This window comes from Brassica rapa, chromosome A09 (genome assembly GCF_000309985.2).
Source record: "Brassica rapa cultivar Chiifu-401-42 chromosome A09, CAAS_Brap_v3.01, whole genome shotgun sequence".
Taxonomy (NCBI): domain Eukaryota; kingdom Viridiplantae; phylum Streptophyta; class Magnoliopsida; order Brassicales; family Brassicaceae; genus Brassica; species Brassica rapa.
In genome coordinates, this window is record NC_024803.2 from 23,320,675 (window position 1) to 23,345,470 (window position 24,796).

A 24,796-nucleotide genomic window follows, 5' to 3' on the forward strand; every position below is an offset into this window, starting at 1 on the left:
ATTTATAATATTATTATATTAATAATTACAAAATTAATCAATGTTCATTAATTTTAGAAAAACACTTAAAATTTTTAGTAAGATTGTGTTAGATTTTTCTCAACAGGTTTTTTTTATAACAAAAAGAACAATTTACATTTACAGTTAAAATTGTTTGGTTATTAATATACTTATAATTATTAAGACTTTCAGAAAATGCTTTATATTTAATAGATTAATATAAATAATTAAATAGATGTAATTGGTTAAATTGACATAGTATGACTTTTTATAGTAGATACAAATTGCAATTCTCTTTTAATAAAGAAAATGAAGCTTCTAAAATGCCTCTAAGACTCTCTAGATTTGCTTCCGGGACTTCAAGATTTTCTATATCCTAAAAGCTCGCAATGGAATTGTCGATTCTTTAGCTTGGTCTACACTAGGCCTGAGACTTATTATTCGAGATCTGGATTCGATCTGAGACCCGCTCCGGATCCGCTCTGAAAATAGGATATCCGGGTGCCAGGATCCAAATCCGGATAGTAAAATATTGGATCCGTCTAAACCGAATCCGGATCCGAATATCTTAATTTTTAGGTCGGGATATCCGGATCCGTATTTTTAAAACACATTAACTTTTTAAATTTCATTAATATTTATATTTTATATAATAATATTTATACATAAATTAATTTTAACATATTATATTTTAGTTTTTACAATATTATAAACATATATATATATAAATCTTGTATAAATATTTAATTTATGTATTATTTTTAAAAATTTAGTATTTTTTTTAAATAATTTTTTTAAATAATTTTTACTGATCCGGATCCGGATATCGGCGGATAATAGAATATAGAGACGTATATCCAAAATCTGGATATCCGGAAACCACCAATCCGGATCTGGATATTAATCCACGGATCCGACGGATCCGGATCCAGGTACCTTTAATTTTCCGGATATCCATATCCGTCCCAGGCCTAGTCTGCACGGTCTTTTCATAGAGAATTGTTTTATTTTGGTTGTTCTATTCCATTTAGGTTATCCAGACTATCTCAAACTTGAGTGATAGAATAGTCGTTTGTCGTTAAAAAAATGCACGTAAAAACACACTTTCCTATACATGGTTTTTGAAACCCTCATAAAAACAATAGTTTTTTTTTCGATGGTGGGTAGAAATAATATTTGAAGCTGATATATTTTTCATGTCTCGGATTTCATGTTATTGTAATAGGAATTAGAACTTATATTATAATGTTGGAGCAATAATTGTAACTTATAAACATCAAATGGAGTCTAAAAGTTTACGATTTTGTATATGACAAACATATTCTGTCCATTAATATTAGTGGATCTCGTAAGTATGTAACAAAACCAAATTAAGTTGGACGAAAATACTTTCAGTGGAGGAAAAGATTATGTTAGAATTAAAAATCTGTAGCAATTTATGTAATACTAAGGTAAACCTCCTGCCCTACGGGCGGGCGAGTAAATATACTAATATTACAAAATTATTTTTAATGTTTTATTACTTCTAACTAAAATTAGGGTTAGAATCCATAGATTTCTTACGACAGTTTTAATTATTTATTTTACTGTTCATTTTAGAAATTATATACTTGTCTAATTATTATAAAATTTAATTATTTACTTTTACTTCATGTTTATTCTACTTTAACTATACCAATAGGTCACGTAGATTTTTTTTTTTTTAAATAGAGTTGATTAGAGTAAGTAGAGTAAAGTTATTTTCTCTCTCAGTTATATATTGTTTCATGGATTAAACCGACACAACGGGAAGAGACGATACTAAACCTCTTTCTGAAACTCGTGAACGATGCTCTCACCACTGAATTAGAAGACTTTTGTTTTTGGTTTAACAAAATGAAACCCATTAAGGAAACTTGTAGAACTCGAAGATGAGTTCACTAATAAAGTCAAAGAGGGACTCATGGTCAGCAGCACAAAGCTGAGTAGGATAGAATGGTATATTGATGAAAAAAATCCAGTTGGGAGTCTGGTTGGAGAATTCTTTTTTCAGGTAACAGCTCTTCCCAGCTTGAGTCTATGGCATCCAACACCACTTTAATGTACGTGAACACTGTTTCTTTTTCATCCATAGCATCATTTTTTGCTTCAAATTGGTTTCACGGAGTGTTTCTCTTTGCTTCACCTGATTTTTGTTAACGATGAATCAGTGTCAGCTAGCTCATAACTAATTGAAGATTTCTAAATCCTAAGTTCAGCAGTAAGTATAGTTTTAAGAAGAAAAAAAAAACTCAAATTCTAACGATTAAATTAGACTGAAGAATGCATACAAATTAATTGAACTCTTAATTAGCATTATTGAAATCTTTAGCCAACATTATGATTTGATATTGAATATAACAAAACAATTAAATCGCTCTTTCTACGGAGTTAAGGTCACTCTCACAATAGTAAAATTCTATTGACACACCCTCATGAGTATATGAAATGAAAATACCAATTAGAAACTCAATTGAGAAAAAAATACTATAATGCTTTACATTCACTTAAATATGACAGAAAAATCTATTAATTAGTTTTATATTAATTGGTGTTAATTTAGTACCAATATTCTCTAAACCAAGTCTGAAAGTATTTATATGGTTTGTGCCTCAGTTTTCAACAGTTTCCTCAAGTATTAATTAGGATATTGTGCGAGAAAGTAAGATCACTAAAGTAAGAAAATTATTCAACTTGCCGAGTTCACAGAACATGTATGTGAACTCAGCGCCCCATTTGCATCTTTGAAGTGTTGAGATTCACTTTTCTTTGGCTGTTCTACACACCAACATTTTGTTTCCAAAAAAAAAAAACACACACACCGATGTTTTTCTTCCAAGACGTCCTACATTCTCTTCAGCAAAAAGAGTTTAAGGAAGACATGTAACCATGACTATTGAGGAAGGAAAAGCTAGGTACCAAAAAGCTAGGAAAGCATGTAACCATTGATAAATAACGGGCAAATGAATTACAATGTGTGGAAGTTGTATCACGCACTTTCTTGATGTCTCAAGAACAGAAGAATACATAATGAAACAACGATAGAAGCTTCAAGCAACCCATTTCAAATGATATTTGATTGTGCCTCTAGTATTATTTTAAATGTCAAGCCAAATCCATTAGCAACCAAAATTTAGCTACAACTGTTGTTTCCTCAAAAACAAAAATCTTTCTTCACAACATGTTCATTATTCCGAGCAAATTGACATAAATTACATTTTATGTCCTAGATCAACATAACATAGTGCTTTCACGAAGCATATAAGAGAGTAGATATAATAATAAATAGGAAAACCTGTCATTTACCTGAAAATGCGTATGTAGAAACAAAAACCAATGTCTTCCCTTGTTAGTTTGTCTATGGTTCGATCCTCTTATTTTTCTTTCTCGAACCGAGAGATCCATAAATCGGGATCCTAATGCATATAGATACAAGTGGTCCAATGGGAGCAAGAATTTCCAGGAGCATTTGAAACATTTCGTTTCTGAGCGGAAGAGCCGTTTTCAAGTAGTGTTCGATCGATTATGTATTAATCAATATTCGATTGATTGGTCTGAGGTTATTGATAAAAAAGATTTGTCTAAGTCACTTCGTTTCTTTTTGTCCAAGTTACTTCGTTTTTTGTCCAAGTTACTTCTCTTTTTGTCTAACTCACATCCTTTTTTCTTTGTGAGTTTCGAGAATATCCCCATTCATAGGTCTGAGATCCACATCTATGAATTGAAAGGTCCGAACGATCAACCCTACAATCAGTTGTTAGAATCAATAGGTCTTCAAATCGTTCATTTTAAAAAATTGAAACCCTTTTTATTGGATGATCATAATACTTCTCAAAAATCAAAATTCTTGATCAATGGAGGAACAATATCACCATTTTTGTTCAATAAGATACCAAAGTGGATGATTGACTCATTCCATACTAGAAAGAATCGCAGGAAATCTTTTGATAACACGGATTCCTATTTCTCAATCGTATCCCACGATCAAGACAATTGGCTGAATCCCGTGAAACCATTTCAGAGAAGTTCAATGATATCTTCTTTTTCTAAAGCAAATCGACTTCGATTCTTGAATAATCCACATCACTTCTGCTTTTACTGTAACAAAAGATTCCCTTTTTATGTGGAAAAGGCCCGTCTCAATAATTCTGATTTTACGTATGGACAATTCCTCACTATCTTGTTCATTCACAACAAAATATTTTCTTCGTGTGATGGTAAAAAAAAAATGCTTTTTTGGAGAGAGATACTATTTCACCTTCGTCAATTGAGTCACATGTATCTAACATATTCATATCTAACGATTTTCCACAAAGTGGTGACGAAAGGTATAACTTGTACAAATCTTTCCATTTTCCAATTCGATCCGATCCATTAGTTCGTAGAGCTATTTACTCGATTGCAGACATTTCTGGAACACCTCTAATAGAGGGATAAAGAGTAAATTTGGAAAGAACGTATTGTCAAACTCTTTCAGATATGAATATCCGATTCAGAAGAGAAGAGCTTGCATCAGTATCTCAATTTCAATTCAAACGTGGGTTTGATTCACACTCCATATTCTGAGAAATATTTACAGAGGAAAAAACGGAGTCTTTGCCTAAAAAAAATGCGTTGACAAAGGGCAGATGGATAGAACCTTTCATCGAGATGGTGCTTTTTCAACTCTCTCAAAATGGAATCTATTCCAAACATATATGCCATGGTTCTTTACTTCGACATGGTACAAATATCTAAATTTGATATTTTTAGATATTTTTTCAGACCTATTGCGGATACTAAGTAGCAGTCAAAAATTTGTATCCATTTTTCATGATATTATGTATGGATTAGATATATCATGGCGAATTCTTCAGAAAAAAATTGTGTCTTCCACAAAGGAATCTGATAAGTGAGATTTCGAGTAAGTCTTTACATAATCTTCTTCTGTCCAAAGAAATGATTCATCGAAATAATGAGTCATCGTTGATATCGACACATCTGAGATCGCCAAATGTTCGTGAGGTCCTCTATTCAATCCTTTTCCTTCTTCTTGTTGCTGGATATATCGTTCGTACACATCTTCTCTTTGTTTCCCAAGCCTATACTGAGTTATAGACAGAGTTTGAAAAGATCAAATCTTTGATGATCCCATCATACATGATTGAGTTGCGAAAACTTCTGGATAGGTATCCTACATCTGAACAGAATTCTTTCTGGTTAAAGAATCTTTTTCTAGTTGCTCTGGAACAATTAGGAGATTGTCTAGAAGAAATACAGGGTTCTGGCGGCAACATGCTATGGGGTGGTGATCCCGCTTATGGTCAAATCAATACGTTCTAAGAAGACATATTTGAAAATAAACTTCATCGATATCATCGATCTCATAAGTATCATACCAAATCCCATCAATCGAATCACTTTTTCGAGAAATACGAGACGTCTAAGTCATACAAGTAAAGACATCTATTCATTGATAAGAAAAAGAAAAAACGTGAGCGGTGATTGGATTGATGATAAAATAGAATCCTGGGTCGCGAACAGTGATTCGATTGATGATAAAGAAAGAGAATTCTTGGTTCAGTTCTCCACCTTAAGGGCATAAAAAAGGATTGATCAAATTCTATTGAGTCTGACTCATAGTGATCATTTATCAAAGAATGACTCTGGTTATCAAATGATTGAACAACCGGGAACAATTTACTTACGATACTTAGTTGACATTCATAAAAAGTATCTAATGAATTATGAGTTCAATACATCCTGTTTAGCAGAAAGACGGATATTCCTTGCTCATTATCAGACAATCACTTATTCACAAACTTCGTGTGGGGCTAATAGTTTTCATTTCCCGTCTCATGGAAAACCCTTTTCGCTCCGCTTAGCCCTATCCCCCTCTAGGAGTATTTTAGTGATAGGTTCTATAGGAACTGGACGATCCTATTTGGTCAAATACCTAGCGGCAAACTCCTATGTTCCTTTCATTACAGTATGTCTGAACAAGTTCCTGGATAACAAGCCGAAAGGTTTTTTTCTTGATGATATCGATATTGATGATAGTGACGACATTGATGCTAGTAACGATATTGATCGTGAACTTGATACGGAGCTGGAGCTTCTAACTATGATGAATGCGCTAACTATGGATATGATGTCGGAAATAGACCGATTTTATATCACCCCATGATCTTGATGTGAATGAGTCGAATTACTTAGCCCTTGGTCTCTTGGTGAACTCTCTCTCCAGGGATTGTGAAAGATGTTCGACTAGAAATAGTCTTGTTATTGCTTTGACTCATATTCCCCAAAAAGTGGATCCCGCTCTAATAGCCCCGAATAAATTAAATACATGCATTAAAATAAGAAGGCTTCTTATTCCACAACAAGGAAAGCACTTTTTCACTCTTTCCTATACTAGGGGATTTCACTTGGAAAAGAAAATGTTCCATACTAATGGATTCGAGTCCATAACCATGGGTTCCAGTGCACGAGATCTTGTAGCACATACCAATGAGGCCTTATCAATTAGTATTACACAGAAGAAATCAATTATATACACTTATACAATTAGATCTGCTCTTCATAGATAAACTTGGGATTTGCGATCCCATGTAAGATCGGGGAATAGATTTAATTAACCTTTTTCACAGGAATCTTTTACAAAATTAGCAACTAATCAAAATAATTCTTTATTAGACCATGATATTTTATTCGCAAAATATATCATTATTGTATATTCTTTCATATGTATAGCGCAACCTAATACTTGTTTTTCCAGTTTTGAATCTTTGAGTTTTTATAAATCGAAATATTTAATATTAAAATAATAATAAAATCACTCTTGACAGTAATATATGTTGTATATGTAAATCCTAGATATGACAATATGCGGAATTCATCCATGAAAATGAAAAACAAGGGGGGGGGGGTTGATATCGATGGCACGCATAACCGGATATGCTAAAATGAAAATATGAAAAATAAGGCTAATGAGATCGAAATAAATGAATCATAAATAGAGTTCCATTTTGGAATTGGCTAGATAAAACAAAGTCTTGCCTATTATGACAAATAAATCAAAGACTTTCCACAAAATGTTTTTTTATTCATATATTTTTGATTTTAAAACTAGGTTTTGGTTAGTTGAGCTTGAAAACGACTATTCCTTCATTGAAATTTAATTAAGTAAAAAATTGAATTGCATATTCGCTTGGGTGGTACCAATGAAATCGAGTGCTTACTCCCATTTATTATTGAATTAACCAATGAATTTACTATCGAAGATTTTTTCTGTATTCGAAAAATTTCGCAACAAAATTGAACATATTTTTTATTATGAGAATAAATCCTACTACTTCGGATCCAACGGTTTCAATACGTGAAAAAAAAACCTGGGACGTATTGCCCAAATCATTGGTCTGGTACTGGATGTAGCCTTTCCCCCGGGCAAGATGCCTAATATTTACAATGCTCTGGTGGTTAAGGGTCGAGATACGCTTGGTCAAGAAATTAATGTGACTTGTGAAGTACAGCAATTATTAGGAAACAACCGAGTTAGAGCTGTAGCTATGAGCGCGACCGAGGGTTTAAAGAGAGGGATGGATGTGGTTGATATGAGAAATTCTCTAAGTGTTCCAGTCGGCGGAGCAACTCTAGGACGAATTTTCAATGTACTTGGGGAACCTGTTGATTATTTAGGTCATGTCGATACTCTCACAACATCTCCTATCCATAAATCCGCGCCTGCTTTTATAGACTTAGATACAACCTTATCTATTTTTGAAACATGAATTAAAGTAGTAGATCTTTTGGCCCCTTATCGTCTTGGGGGAAAAAACGGACTATTCGGTGGGGCTGGCGTGGGTAAAACAATACTAATTATGGAATTGATCAACAACATTGCCAACGCTCATGGTGGTGTATCCGTATTTGGTGGAGTAGGCGAACGAACTCGTGAAGGAAATGATCTTTACATGGAAATGAAAGAATCTGGAGTCATTAATGAACTAAACCTTGCGGACTCCAAAGTAGCCCTAGTCTACGATCAGATGAATGAACCGCCGGGAGCTCGTATGAGAGTTGGTCTGACTGCCTTAACTATGGCAGAATATTTCCGAGATGTTAATGAGCAAGACGTACTTCTATTTATCGACAATATCTTTCGTTTTGTACAAGCAGGATCCGAGGTATCCGCTTTATTGGGTAGAATGCCTTCTTCTGTGGGTTACCAACCCACCCTTAGTACCGAAATGGATTCTTTACAAGAAAGAATTACTTCTACGAAAAAGGGTCCATAACCTCTATTCAAGCAGTTTATGTACCTGCAGACGATTTGACTTACCCTGCTCCTGCCACCACATTTGCACATTTAGATGCGACTACCGTACTATCAAGTGGATTAGCTGCTAAAGGTATCTATCCAGCAGTAGATCCTTTAGATTCAACGTCAACTATGCTACAACCTCGAATCATTGGCGAGGAACATTATGAAACTGCCTAACAAGTAAAGCAAACTTTACAACGTTACAAGGAGCTTCAGGACATTATAGCTATCCTGGGGTTGGACGAATTATCTGAAGAGGATCGCTTAACCGTCGCAAGAGCACGAAAGATTGAGTGTTTCTTATCACAACCTTTTTTCGTAGCAGAAGTATTTACAGGTTCTCCGGGAAAATATGTTGGGCTAGCGGAAACAATTAGAGGGTTTAATTTGATCCTTTCCGGAGAATTTGATTCTCTTCCTGAACAGGCCTTTTACTTAGTGGGTAAAATCGATGAAGCTACTGCGAAGGCTACGAACTTAGAAATGGAGAGTAAATTGAAGAAATGACCTTAAATCTTTGTGTACTGACTCCGAATCGAATTGTTTGGGATTCAGAAGTAAAAGAAATCATTTTATCTACTAATAGTGGACAAATTGGCGTATTACCAAATCACGCGCCGATTGCCACAGCTATTGATATAGGTATTTTGAAAATACGCCTTAATAACCAATGGTTAACAATGGCTCTGATGGGCAGTTTTGCTAGAATAGGCAATAATGAAATTACTATTTTAGTAAATGATGCAGAGAAGAATAGTGACATTGATCCACAAGATGCTCAGCAAACTCTTGAAATAGCAGAGGCGAACTTGAGAAAAGCTGAAGGCAAGAGACAAACAATTGAGGCAAATCTAGCTCTCAGACGAGCTCGGACACGAGTCGAGGCCCTCAATACGATTTGATTTTGTAACTAGCTGACGTATAAAAAAATAGGATCCAAAAGCGAGAAAAAAAAAGCTGGCTACAAAAACTTATTAGACACCATTGATCGTGGTGTCTAATAAGTTATACCTACTATTGGATTTGAGCCAATGACTCCTGCCGTATGAAAGCAACACTCTAACCACTGAGTTAAGTAGGTTATTTATCATCGTAAAGAGAAGGCAAGGGGATACTTATCACATCGATAGGATTATAAATCCAATATTATTTCTAAGCAATACCAATAAACAACGAGATGAAAGAGATATCATGTTCGATCATATAATATTAATCTTGACAAGAAATTATCTACATGATAAGATAAAATGTGGATCATAAACACAAGGGCTATAGTTCAGTTAGGTAGAGCACCTCGTTTACACGTGCGCCAAAGTTTTTCAGAGGAGTCCATCACGAAATCAAACCAATTGATTGATCTTATTAATAAATCGATGTCTTACTCCATGACTTTTTTTTAAGAAAAAGAGGAGAACAATAGCCTGACATTAGGTCCTATTAAAGTACCCTATTTCGGTAGGGAATTAATAGAACCCATCATTGATTTGAGATATTGATAGGCTGAATACCCAGTCTACTTAATTCTAGGCAGAATGAGTATAAGGAACTCAAAAATGATCTTTTCGTTCTTTTTTTTGTTTTTGTAAATAAGCTTCCGGTGTGAAAACAAAGTTTGTGACGCTGAGATGTGCCTGAATAGGGAAGATATCATTTTAAATACCCATTTCTTATCTCATACTACTCTTTCAATATATAATCTAATTTTTAAATCTAAAAAATTTCATATCGAATTCGAAGTGCCATGCTATTATTACTTAACTAATTCATATTTCTGAGGGCGAAGGCATAGTAATTTTTCTCTAAAATAAAAAAAAAAACTCATTGGCGCCAAGCGTGAGGGAATGCTATACGTTTGGTAATTTCTCCTCCGACTAGGATAAAGGATGCTATTGAAGCGGCCAATCCCATGCATATTGTGTGTACATCGGGTCGCACAAATTGCATAGTATCATAAATAGCCATTCCAGATATTACCCATCCACCAGAAGAGTTTATAAACAAATAAAGATCTTTGGTATCCTTTTCTATACTGAGATATATCATAAGACTAATAAGTTGATTCGAGATTTCGGTATCAACCACTTGGCCTAAAAAAAACAATCTTTCTCGATAAAGTCAGTTGATTAGGATAAAATTTTATTCCTTAGGAGCCGCTTCATGTTGTGCAAGTTTATCCGCACGAAATATTCCTCAAGATGAGATGTGTGGTCTTCGGAATGGAGGGATTTGACGCGCATGTCGTCGTTGATAAGTCGCGCTGGCGTTTTTGATGCCGAAAGGCATTACTTTGTAGCAATAAGACTCGCGATTTGTAATAAATGCAGTTTCTTCACGATCGTCTGGGTTCATCATAATTTGATTGTAACCCGAGAAGGCGTCCATAAAGGATAAGAGCTCATTTCCCGCGGTTGCTTCGACCAATCGATTGATGTGCGGTAAGGGGAATCTATCCTTTGGACATGCTTTGTTGAGATCAGTAAAGCGCATACTCGCCACTTCCCGTTTTTCTTCTTGACCACTACAGGATTGGCGGGCCAGTCCGGGTACCTTACTTTTGTTATCGATCCGACTTTCAGCAGTTTTTCGACTTCGTCGTTGGCCGCATTAGCGCGCTCTGGTCCCAACTTTCGTCTTTTCGGTTTGACTGGTTTGAAGGTTGGATCGATATTAAGCCGTGGCAGGTTATGTTGATGTCAATCCCTGGCATATCTTCCGCAGCCCAGGCGAACGTGTGGAGATTCTTTTTTAGACAAGCTATGAGCTTAGTCCTTAAAGGTTCATGGAGGTTGGATCCGATCTCGAAGCATCGTTCGGGTAATGCTTCGTCATGACATACTGATATCACGGGTTCACAGGTTGGCTCGCGCTTTTCTTCTAGGGTTTTGGCTTTCCGCAATTGCGAGAAGAGTTCTGCCGAATCTTGTTCTTGGGCTTTTTTGTGGTAGGCCAATTTTTTCCTAGGAGTGGTCTCGGAATCTGATTTTTTTTCGTTTTAGGTCTGAGGCGAAGCAGACTTGTGATACCCTCGGGTTTCCCCAGATTGTTTCGATTCCGCGAGGGGTTGGGAATTTAAGGCAAAGATGGTACGTTGATGGATTTGCGTGCATGAGATTCAACCATGGTGTGCCCGTGATAACGTTTTATAACGCAGGTCTGTCGACAACTAGGAACTGTATGATATTTTCCATAGTTCCAGCTTTGACCATGAGGTTAATTGACCCGAGAGCCAAGGTGGTCTCCCCTGAGAGTCCTACTAGCGGGATAGGGTTTTCCGCAATTTCGGACGGGTCAATCTTCATCCTTTCGAGGGTATTTTTGAAAATATTAGCCGAGCTTCCTGTATCAATTAGGATTCTCGCGACGTCGATGTTCTGAATCGTCAACTCGATGACAAGGAGGTCGTTGCGAGGTTTGGTCGGGTTGACCGTTGCTCTCCCCTTAAAAGAGATGACGTTCATATCGGTCGAGTCTTGTATGTCAATCATCATATCTAATTGCGTTTTGCGGCTATGAGTTAGAATAATCCGTTATCCCGCCCTCCTTCTAGCGCCAAACTATGGGAACCGAAATCCGCATTGTCGATTTCCGTTTAAATTAGGAAAGTTAGGAAAACCCTAATTTCTCAGAGGTCCCGGATATCTGCTAAACCACACGCCAAGCAATCAGAACACGAAATAAAGACGAGAAAAATAAGAAATCGAAAAAAGAGAGAGCAAAATAGATCTTATTTTGAATTCGCGTTTGAGCGTTACAACAAGGTAAGAGCCTGGGCTACAAGAGTTGTCGGCGAGATTCCTAGTTCTAAAACCCTAAGACTGCAAAACCTAATTGAGTCGCAGCTCGAATATCAAAAACGGAAAGTTGCCTAAAATTGCTCTAAGTGCTAAGTTTGCTCTGAAAAGTTCTCCCTTTGTGCCTCTCGCCTAGGACTCCTCATATACTCCCTCCAAGGTAGGTTTGAGCTTTTCCCTTCCTGCCCTTAAGCCGTCATAACTCAAAAATGGTGATATTCCATTTTTCTCGATCTTCATGATTATCCGCGGAAACTTAACATTTATCGGCGGAAATTTGAAATTTATCCTTTCTTGCGGATAAAGTGTAAACCGCCATAGTATCTATGGGCTTTTCCTTGAAAAATCGTAAGTGGGTTTCTAATCGCGTTTTAGACCTATTTGGGCCGTCTTTCAACTAAAAACGTCTATTACGATTTCTATCGATAAACATAAACTTTACGCGATTTTTATCATAAAATTTAAGTGATAACTCCAATCGACGGGAGTGTGAAATGATGTGGCTACGGTACTCGGGAACTAGCAATGAGGAACTGACGAGAATGCAAGGTTTTGGGTCGTGCCCGTTGGTCGATGTCTGAAACAGTTCAGTCGCTACGTAGCGACTGGATCCGCGATGGACCGCTCACTACGCAGCGACTGAACAAATGGCTTGGTAGGTCGCTACGTAGTGATCTATTCGTTACGGATCGGTCGCTACATAGTAACCGACCAGACGGCTTTGCCGGTCGCTACATAGCGACCGATCGGACGGCTTTGTCGGTCGCTACGTAGCGACCGGCTCGTTCACGGGTCGGTCGTTACGTGGCGACCTTGTTTGTATCTTCTCCGATTTTTCATAAACTTATTCTTTAGTTCCGATGAATGAACCAAGATTAGCGCAATGTTTCACCGCAAGACTTTTTGTAAAAGTGATCTTTTACGAAAAATACTTTTCGTGAAAACGTTCATGTTAATTTTTACGGATATTTGGATGTTAACTTTGCCGTGTCCGTTTTTGACCACAACACTTCTCATGAGAAAGAACAGTCCAACACCGAAAGAACTGAGAAGGCAACGATTAACCTCGATGAAGAAGAGGAGGAATGAGAGGAAGATGTGTAGATTGATCGACAGGAAAGGAATCATGTCGATCGGCCAACTACGATAAATATCGATCGACAAATGGGAAACAATGTCGATCGACATTCTACTCCTGCCGAACCCGAAGTAGATATAATGTATAAGACCTTACCCCTTTTCCTCCCAGCAAGTCGGTATTTAAGCGAGAATTGGATAAAGCGATTTGCAAGAAAGAATTTGATAAAATCATGGTACATATGCCATTAAGTAATGCCATGAAAGAATCACCTTCGATAAATAAATATGAAAGGACATGGTTTCTAACAGCTTCCCTACTACATAACACAGCGTCATGATGGTTTCAGAGGAAGTAAGTGCCATAATCTAAGGCGAAACCCGAATCAAGAGGCCTGACCCTGGCAGATTTGTTCTGGATTTCAACATACGAAACAGACGCTTCCCTCGATCTCTTTGTGATTTAGGCTCCAGCGTAAATCTCATACCGTACACTGTTGCGATATCTCTGGTGATAGAACCAAAATAAGGAAGGATCACTTTAGCTGGGTGTTGGATATGATCCGAGAAGGCAAACGGCACTTCTGGAACTGAGATGGATTGAAAGGGTCGTCAAGAGATGCGGAATGGCTCTTGATATACCCACGATCTAAGGCTAACCACCTAAGAACGAATGTAGTGTGTTGGCTAACCACCAAACGACACACAAAGATGATTGGCTGACCACCAAATCAACAAGCCGGTTCAAACCGATGAACTAGCTAAAGAACTCTCTCTCTCACTCAGAGAAGAAACGAAATAAAGTCCAAAACATAGACTAATTTTATTCATAGAAGAGCTTACATATTTATACTACTTGTGGTCAAAGAAAGATTAAGAGTTTTTGTGGAAAACTAGAAACTTAGAAAACATAAACAAAGACTAAGACTTTTGACTAGAAATAAGTGTGTTGTTGAATGGCTCTTGGATGATCACGACTTTGACTCCTTTTGTTGATATTTCTTGATGCAAATGGGCAGGAGACCATCAGCAAAGGCCTTGTCGAATTTGGTGTAAAACCGACCCAAATTGAATTTGTTATGAATTTTTCCTTGGGCTGAAAAAGGCCCATTTCGTCCAGAAACTAAACCAGCTCCATCTTCAGTGTCACTTAGCTCATTTAGCTCCAAGCTAGTGTCACTTAGCTCACTCAGCTCATCCAGCTCATATATGTAAGTGTCACTTTGATTCAGCTCGACCAGCTCGCCCAAATAAGTGTCACTTCGTCCAGCTCGTCCAAATTTAGCTTCTGGCTCGACCATGGTTGCTTCATCAGATGGGGAAACCTTGGTTGGGTCGAGTTGTGCACCATCCTGGCCCGGGTCTACGATCCAGGGCACATCATTCCCTCTCTCTTCAAAAAGATTTGTCCTCAAATCTGTAATATTAAAAGGAAAAGGGTTATAAGCAAAGGAATCATAATCTGAACTTTGCTCACCTTGACTTTGGTCCGGTTTTTGAATGGAAGAAGATTCTTCTTTGTTGGCTTGATGACCACGGTATTGTTCTTCATCAGACCCTTCCTGTATTGACACAAAGCTTCCAAGACCAAGGTCATATGCGCCGATATCAAAAGCATTCAAAGGACCAGAAAATTCATTCTTGTTCAAAACCTTTTTAGAACTCTTTTCAAACTGAAAAATCAATTCAGAACTACCTGCCATCGGCTTATGGGCATAGTCATCGAAAATTGGCAATAGACCTTCCTTTTCTGGCTCGGTTTCAACGTTCTCATTCTCCAAAGTCACCAACGGTTTCTGGTTTTGGCACTTGTTAGCATAATGACCGATCCTATGGCATTTGAAGCACCTGGTAGAATGAGCTTTGCTTGTGGGTTTCACAGCTTTGCTTTTATTAGAAGACAACACATTAGCTTTCAAATCAGAATTTGAAAGAGAAGAAAAATTACTTTGCTGTTTTGATGCAGAAGAAGTGTTGTTGTTTCCCTTCTTTTTGAGTTGCCGGACAACATGAATCGCCTTATGCAACATCTTTTCCAAGCTGGCATAAGTCTGAAGCTTGTTCTGATCAGACACATCACGGTTGCTTCTCTTGGCTTTGGTGAAGGGACGATCACCACTTCTGATCCACTTCTCACCATCGCACCTGTTTTGTCTCTTCCTTTGTTTCTGCACAAAGTCAAACCCATTAGAAGCAAACTGTTTCTTATCAAAAATCAATTGCTCATTTTCAAAAACAGTTTTAAAAGGAAAGTAGACGTCTTGTTGTGGTTTTGATTTCTTGAGAAGTCCAAACATCCTGAAAACACTTAACAAAGTTAGAAAATAAAAATCCTCACACTCTCAAGTGTTTAGCTCTCGATTTTTAAATGGTCACTCAGAGTTCTTTCACTGGTTCAAAGAATGATAGGCAGTCAAAATTCAGCAATCAAAACCCAAAACAAACTTTGTGGGAAAAGAAAAGAGAAAGAAAGATGAAGAGACTTTTGATGTGGATCCGCTTTAACTGTCCTAAGGCTGGGTTTCTCTTCAGCCAGCAGGGTTTCTCTTCCACCACTCCCCCTGGATTTCTCTTCAGAAGTGATTCAAACCAAAACTTTTTTTTTTTGTTTTTTTTTATCGATTTTTTTTTGTTTTTTTTAATATAATAGGCGATCACAAGGGAGTAAAGGAACAGCCCGGATCCAAAAAGCAATAAGAAAAGAAAATGATGAAGATATGAGAAGATGATAAGAAGAATGAAAACAAACCAGCCAAAGTGGCTCTGATACCACTTAATAGAACCAAAATAAGGAAGGATCACTTTAGCTGGGTGTTGGATATGATCCGAGAAGGCAAACAGCACTTCTGGAACTGAGATGGATTGAAAGGGTCGTCAAGAGATGCGTAATGGCTCTTGATATATCCACGATCTAAGGCTAACCACCTAAGAACGAATGTAGTGTGTTGGCTAACCACCAAACGACACACAAAGATGATTGGCTGACCACCAAATCAACAAGCCAGTTCAAACCGATGAACTAGCTAAAGAACTCTCTCTCTCACTCAGAGAAGAAAAGAAATAAACTCCAAAACATAGACTAATTTTATTCATAGAAGAGCTTACATATTTATACTACTTGTGGTCAAAGAAAGATTAAGAGTTTTTGTGAAAAACTAGAAACTCAGAAAACATAAACAAAGACTAAGACTTTTGACTAGAAATAAGTGTGTTGTTGAATGGCTCTTGGATGATCACGAATTTGACTCCTTTTGTTGATATTTCTTGATGCAAATGGGCAGAAGACCATCAGCAAAGGCCTGGTCGAATTTGGTGTAAAACCGACTCAAATTGAATTTGTTATGAATTTTTCCTTGGGCTGAAAAAGGCCCATTTCGCCCAGCAACTAAACCAGCTCCATCTTCAGTGTCACTTAGCTCATTCAGCTCCAATCTAGTGTCACTTAGCTCACTCAGCTCATCCAGCTCATATATGTAAGTGTCACTTTGATTCAGCTCGACCAGCTCGCCCAAATAAGTGTCACTTCGTCCAGCTCGTCCAAATTTAGCTTCTGGCTCGACCATGGTTGCTTCATCAGATGGGGAAACCTTGGTTGGGTCGAGTTGTGCACCATCCTGGCCCGGGTCTACGATCCAGGGCACATCATCTCGGATACAACGAGTTTAAACCGACTAAAATAACTTTGGTTCTTGCTGATAGATCCGTTAGAGTGCGTGAAGGGGTGCTTTATGACGTGCTGATATCACTCAAATTACCTTAAAGAGTGTTACTCTCATCAAAAGAGGTCGAGTTATAGTACTTAGGGATCGAATCCACAAGGAGCTAGGGAACCGATTAGATCTAATAGTTATATGATTAGGCAAGGCCAATAGGTTTTAAAGCAGTAAATAAAGCAAGTAATAAATAAAGCAATAAGCAAGATGAACAAGGTGATTGTTCAGCTTGGCAAGGAGTAGTTTGATGGAGGGATGGTTGCTAGATCTAGGGTTTCTATTCAGGTGTTCGGGATTATAATATCTATAGATGCCTAATTGTTGCATGCATGATATGTTAGAGCTCAACCGCTTAACTCAGTGATCAGCTGTCGCATGTACCACTGGTTAACAAGTTAGATATCCTGTCCCAACGATTAGTATGCCGACAACGAGAGAGTGTCGATCGATGGTCTATTAAGACGTCGACCGATACACCTTTGCCAACGTCGATCGATAGTCAGTTAGGACATCGATCGACAGGTTCTAGCCAGGCCTATGCGCGAGATGATTTGCCCTATTAGAATGCTAAATTGGCGGTTAGCCCTCTCTAACAATCCTAATATGATAGATAGATGTCAGGATGGGATAACAAGGGTGCTTGAGTATGCAATCCTATGATCAAGTTCTAGTTAATTACTCTAAAACAAGCAATGAATATAGATCTATCATGAATATCACAACAAGGCAGATCTATAGTTTGGGGCTAATCCCACAAACCTATCTGAACCCTGGATCTAACAGGTGGATCTACTCAGACATGAAAATAGAAATCATAGATGAATAGATATAAACTGAAATGAAACAGATCAATAAAACCAATGGAGTTCCAGGATGACTCTGATAGGAGTTCCTCCCTTCTCTCCTCTCAGAGAAACAATGGAAATGAAAGTGTGTAAAAAGCGTAGAAAGCGTAGCCGTCAACAATGGCTTAGAAATGACATAAATAGGGTTTCTGGTCGTCCAAGGGCATTTTGGTAATTTGTGGCTTCTAGGGCTTCATGCAGTCATAAAATATACAAGGCCCACGATCTGGGATCTCCATCGATCGACGTGCAGAGTGCTGCATCGATCGACGCGGCTTTCTCTTCTCGGCAGCTTCCTCTCGCGAGGCAAACTGACCACTCTTCAGTAAAACGGGCTTCTGCTACAGGATGCTGATTGACCTGAGACCGGTGGCATTGGAAAGCTAACTCAAATCTATATCTTGTGTCAAAATATGGACTCAATCTAACGGTTGGAAGGTTTCCATCCATAGCTAAACATTTGACACGTCTGTGCAACTCTGCACCTCCAAAGGCTCCAAAAGACTCCAAAATCACCATATTTCTCCTAAACGTCCCTGAACCTGTAAATACTCTAAATAGACTCCAAAACATAATAATTGTATCTTAAAACACTTCAAAACACTTATAGACCATGATTAAAAATGGGTAAAATATATGGTCTATCAACTCCCCCAGACTTACCCTTTTGCTTGTCCTCAAGCAAAACATACAGGCAGTCTCTCTGAAAGAGGTTTTGAAAACAGCAGGGACTCACATGATTTAAAACTTAGAATCATTACCTCTACAATATTGCAATCCACATCTAAGAAGTCCTAATCACAGAAGCACATTATACAATATCCTAGCTTAGCAATTAAATTCACCTAGCCAACATCTTAGCAAATCATGTCTGACATTCCTCTCTACCAACCTCATTTCTTAACATAAATGAATGTGTATGCTTTACCTTGGGAGTATCGATCACAAGACACATGGACTCTTACCCCAACAGGTATCTGAGTAAACAGGTAGTCTTGTTCTGGTTTCTTTTACTATATATCTCCCTTCTCTGCATCCTTTTTATCTCAATTCCAATGAACAAAGATGCTGATGCAGTCCATCTTATTCACCTTCTTTTCGATTTTTTTATTATTATTATTATTTGTTTTTTCCTTTTTCTTTTTCTTTTCTTGACAAAGTGTAGGCGAATAATGGGGTCATCGGTAATGTACCTACCCCTCGCTTCCAACAATGTGTGATCATTCTATTAGAGTAGAATAATGGGATCATCGGTAATGTACCTACCCCTCTAAACCGCAAGAAATCATCTCAATCTTTTATTTTATTTTATTAGGATGCCAAAGGGAGGAGATAAGGAAACCAAAATCACTCAGACTTTTACCTTTCAGACCTGAAGGAGGAATCCGATCCAGTGTATACCAAGCCCCAAGACAAGCAGTTAAGTCAAATTAGGTTGGAGGTCAGCTTCGGTTCCTTCAAACAATCTCAGCAAGTGTGAACATAGTTGATAGGTTGATCCACTTTAGTATCTTTAGTACTATCTACAATCAGTAAGTCTAGAATGGTGCTAAAGAGTGGTTAGATAACAAGCATGAATCTAATAAGTTCATTATCCCCTTCTTGACTCAATAAAAACAGTTTTTGAAAATATTTTAAATAAGACTCATAAAGATAGATAAACGTTAGTAATCCCCCCCAGACTTAAATTATACTGTCCCCAGTGTAACACATTCGGTGGTAAGGTGAAAATTATAAAGCATAAGTACAAAATTTAACAAGTAAGAACGATAACCTGCTCAGTATCGATCGATACAATGAAGTGACAATCGATCGTTGTTGATGAAGCGTTGTCGATCAATATCGTGATAGTCTCATCAGTCGATGATTTGAGCAATCGTCTACATGGATCTGTTTTTTTTTTTTTTTATAACTAAAACACAATATCAGTAGAACCTCCCCCAGACTTAGATAACGTTGTGACCAGTGTATATCCAGTCGGAGTTATGGTGTAAATAAATCATAAGTACTCAATTCAACAAGTTAGAATGATATACCTGACCGAAATGGATGTCGATCGATGTAAACGTGTTGTCATCGGTCGTGGAAGATGTAGCAATGTCGATCGATATCGACTTGTTCTCGTCGGTCGATATCATGGCAATCGTTTACTTGGGTCCCTGTTCTAAACATCTAACTTTGATGTGAATATTGACCAACACAGTTAAGTGGCGATCGATACCCTTGATACTCTGTCGATCGATGCTAGCTAGTCATCGTCGATTTCTATGGAAACTCGTCTTCCTCAGAACTTTTCCTTGTACCTAACATAAATAACTAATAAAACTAATTAACTAATAATAACTTTTGTTTTTTTTTTTCCGATGAACAGTAACTCCCGATTTTCTGTAACAATGTCGGTCGATGTTTCTGCTACAGTGTCGCTCGATTTCTTGCTACAGTGCGTTTGCTACAGTACCGTCGTTACTGTTCACACACTTTTTTTTTACCTGAAATCATTAGAAAACAAGAAAAATCAGTAATAAATGAAAATTAAACCACATGTAAAACAAACCTAACAGTGGGTTGCCTCCCACTTAGCGCTTATTTTTAGTCATTAGCTTTACTTCTGGAGATCTGTTTCAGTCTGGATGAGAATGAGAACTTGCTCCAAATCAAGTCTCAATATCTACTCTTTGAAACTTTATCATTCTTGTGTGAAAGCCTCCTCCATATACCCTTCTCCTTTGTCTATCATTTCAGCAATAAAGAGTGCTTTAAGTTTTGCATATGGATGTGAAAAGCATTTGCTGCGTATTCTGGGTTTTCTGACATTATCTAAGAAGTAAAGAGTCAATGGTAATTGAGAACCTCCTTTGGTTCGTTTCCGCTTCTTCCAATTTCTCCCCTTCTTTCCCACAGACTTGTGTAATCTCACTCTGGATTTCCTGGTATCATCTGAGAAGTGAGGAATCAATGATATCTGAGAACCTTCATTGATTCTCATTTTCTTCTTCCAGTTCCTCCACTTCGTTTCCCCAGACTTGTCTGAATGCGTGGTGGTATCTCCATAAAAAATATTTTCACACAATTCATATTCATTCTGCTCTGATTCGCGTCTGGTGTCGATCGATGGTATCTGATCGGTATCGATCGATGGTATCTGATCGTTATCGATCGATGATGAAGTGTTAGTGTCGATCAATTTTGTTCTGTTGATGTCGCTCGTTGGTACTTCTGCTGGGCAGTTATCTACTTCATCTCTAAATCGCAGCCCTCTCTGATAAGCTTCTACATGATGTTGATCATTCAATACCTCAATGTAAGAACTCAGATACACACCTTTATCTAGTGGGATAGGAGATTCAACTTCAAACACTGCACATGGAACCATAAACTTCACAGGATCATGTATCCTCTTCACTCTTTTGCAAATCCCAACAGCTTCTTCTTCGCATAGAGGTGTTTTTAGATTTTTGGGGACAGCAAGGTGTGAGGTTCCAGACGTGTGTTCTTTTCTTCCAACCAGTTCTGGTTTAATCATGTATCCTGATAGTTCATCCAAACATGGGTGTGGATCGATGCAATAGGGTGGGTATCGAGCGATACAGTCGTGTGTATGTTGATTGATGTTAGACGGCGACTGTAGATCGATGTCGTAGGGTGGGAGTCGATCGATCTCATCAGGTTTATGTCGGTCGATGTCGTCAGCCTTTAAGGAATTTTCCAGACCTTTTCCCGAAGTGGGATGATCATCAAGCTTCTGTCGAAGCCATTCTTCCAACTCCAGAAAGTCTTTCAGAGTGACTTTGTCGACATCTGAGGTAAGATCACAGTTTGATTCATCGATGCTCTCCTGTGTCGAGTTTGCAATTTCCTGAGGACAACTCGATCTTTCAGGGATTTCAAGTGGAATCGATCGATGACAAAAGTCTGTGTCGATCATTTCTGAGGTACTGGGGTCGATCAATCTTACGGTTGGGATGTCGATCGATGTTGAGGTCGGAGTGTCGATCGGTTCTAAGCTCATGTCACTAATATCGACTTCTTCTATTCTGCTCAGCTCTCCAGACACATGTTGTTCATCATCTTTCACCATATATTCTTTCATAGATCTCATCTCAATCTCTAGACTTGCTGCAGCATCATAGAGAAACTTGTTGACGAAAGCGTTTGCAATGTCATTCCAAGCATTGAGAAATCCTGGTGGTAGCTTCTTCAACCAATGAGCTGCATCCCCAGCAAGAGAGTATGGGAATAATTTGCATAAATAGTAGTCTTCAGAGACTCCATTGCATGTAATGGTCGAGGCTAGATCTTTGAATGATTTGAGGTGGTTAATGGGATCTTCATGAGGAAGACCATGAAAGGGATGCTTACCCACAAGAGAGATATATGCAGGGTTTAGCTCCAGGACAGTATTCTGAAGTGCTGAACGATGCAATGCAGACCTTTTAGCATAGGCATCCTCAGGACTGTTATAGTCTCTAATTGCCTTCGATCGTCCAGTCCTAACATACATAGTGGTAGCATCAGGGATTGTAGAAGGTATCGATCGATGACAAATATATGTATCAATCGTTTCTGAAGTGCAGATATTGATCGATTCTGAGTTACTACTGTCGATCGATGCTGAAGTTGGATCTTTTGTATCAGCTTCTTCTACTTTGCTCTGCTCTCCTGATACATGATGTTCATCATCCTCAACTTTATCATGGTTGACCAGCTTTTCTCTGTTCAGTTCGTCCTTCTGTTTACTCTCATCTGCATGGTGAACCTGAATGTCCGGCTTCTTGACATGAGTTGTCGGTGTTCCAATATCTCCATTCTCTTCGGTGTAGATGAAGTCAAAAATCTGTCTCATACTAATCATTATTCCTTTCTCCCGATCTTTAATCATCTTGTCAAGCCTTTTACTTCGAGTTGCTACAGCCTCGCTGAAAAATTTACCTATGACGGCTTCTTTGATGTCTTCCCAGCAGGTTAGAGATCTTGGTTGCAGCTTACTGAACAAGCTAAAAGCATCTCCAGATAAACAATAGGGGAAGATCTTGCAGATAATGTGGTCTGCAGATATTTCATCGTGCTTGTTCGCTGAGACTAACTCCTCAAGTCTTTTGATAAGATCTTTTGGATCCTCATGAGGAAGACCGTAAAATGGATCCTCACTTCCCCAATCATACCATTGACTTGTCAGATTAAAGGTATTCGTCTCAGCCACAGCAATTACATCAGGGATTATACTACCCTCTGCATTAATTAATTGTCCTGTGAGGCTGCAAGGGCGACCTTCTTCGTCTCGCCAAATACCTTTCTTGTCGATCTTAAGTATGAGCGCTTCAACCTTCTCTGTCTCTCCGTAAGTGGTGTTCGTCATTGGAGGAACAGTGCCGCGATGAATAGTATTTCGATGAACAGTGTTCGGATGAACAGTGTTCAGATGAACAGTATCGCGATGAACAATGTTCGGATGAACAGTGTCGCGATGAACAGTGTTCGGGTGAACAGTATCGCGATGAACAGTGTTCGGGTGAACAGTGTCGAGCGACAGAATATGAACAGTGTCGATCGACGGAAGATGAATAGTGTCGACCGACAGGGGATGAACAGTGTCGATCGATGGAAGATGAATAGTTTCGACCGACACGAGATGAACAGTGTCGATCAATGGAAGATGAATAGTTTCGACCGACACGAGATGAACAGTGTCGATCGACGGGACATGAATAGTGTCGACCGACATGAGATGAACAGTGTCGATCGACGGAATATGAATAGTGTCGACCGACACGGGATGAACAGTGTCGATCGACGGGATATGAATAGTGTCGCGATGAATAGTATCACGATGAACAGTACTAGGATGAATAGTATTATGATGAACAGTACCTGGATGAACAGTACTGCTTTGAATAGTGTTTTCCGACACATGATGAATAGTGTCGTTCGATGCTTGGCTCACGCTATCGATCGATGCTGCTTGGAGGGTGTCGATCGATACATCCCTCGTAGACTTTATCGTGCATAAACCAGCAGGCTCCTTCCTTGAAGAACCTAGAAATCCTCTCTTCATTATTTTCTGGTACTAAGAGTTATGTACCTGAAATAGAAGAAAAAAATTTATGAGTTTTTTCGAACAGTAACAAAACCTAGACTAAATCTAACTAAACAAGATCTAATGGCGATCAAAGCTCCCCGGCAACGGCGCCAAATTTGATATCACTCAAATTACCCTAAAGAGTGTTACTCTCATTAAAAGAGGTCGAGTTATAGTACTTAGGGATCGAATCCACAAGGAGCTAGGGAACCGATTAGATCAAATAGTTATAAGATTAAGCTAGGCCAATAGGTTTTAAAGCAGTAAATAAAGCAAGTAATAAATAAAGCAATAAACAAGATGAACAAGGTGATTGTTCAGCTTGGCAAGGAGTAGTTTGATGGAGGGATGGTTGCTAGATCTAGGGTTTCTATTCAGGTGTTCAAGATTATAATATCTATAGATGCCTAATTGTTGCATGCATGATATGTTAGAGCTCAACCGCTTAACTCAGTGATCAGCTGTCGCATGTACCACTGGTTAACAAGTTAGATCTCCTGTCCCAACGGTTAGTATGCCGACAACGAGAGAGTGTCGATCGATGGTCTATTAAGACGTCGACCGATACACCTTTGCCAACGTCGATCGATAGTCAGTTGAGGACATCGATCGACGGGTTCTAGCCAGGCCTATGCGCGAGATGATTTGCCCTATTAGAATGCTAAATTGGCGGTTAGCCCTCTCTAACAATCCTAATATGATAGATAGATGTCAGGATGGGATAACAAGGGTGCTTGAGTATGCAATCCTATGATCAAGTTCTAGTTAATTACTCTAAAACAAGCAATGAATATAGATCTATCATGAATATCACAACAAGGCAGATCTATAGTTTGGGGCTAATCCCACAAACCTATCTGAACCCTGGATCTAACATGTGGATCTACTCAGACATGAAAACAGAAATCATAGATGAATAGATATAAACTGAAATGAAAAAGATCAATAAAACCAATGGAGTTCCAGGAGGACTC

General features: G+C 38.2%; 2 protein-coding genes and 1 pseudogene across 2 annotated transcripts in view; all 3 read left to right on the forward strand.

Annotated features, from left to right (window-relative positions):
• The window catches only part of LOC117128145, a 734,122-nt gene that overhangs the window by 166,984 nt on the left and 542,342 nt on the right, over window positions 1-24,796 (forward strand). The window lies entirely within an intron of this gene.
• LOC117128144 lies at window positions 5,303-6,536 on the forward strand (annotated as a pseudogene).
• LOC108869853 (ATP synthase subunit beta, chloroplastic) lies at window positions 7,403-9,276 on the forward strand. Its single transcript, XM_033279898.1, is given in 2 exon segments — window positions 7,403-8,280; window positions 8,283-9,276. Coding segments are annotated over 2 exon segments (1,377 nt in total). The 5' UTR covers window positions 7,403-7,448; the 3' UTR covers window positions 8,828-9,276.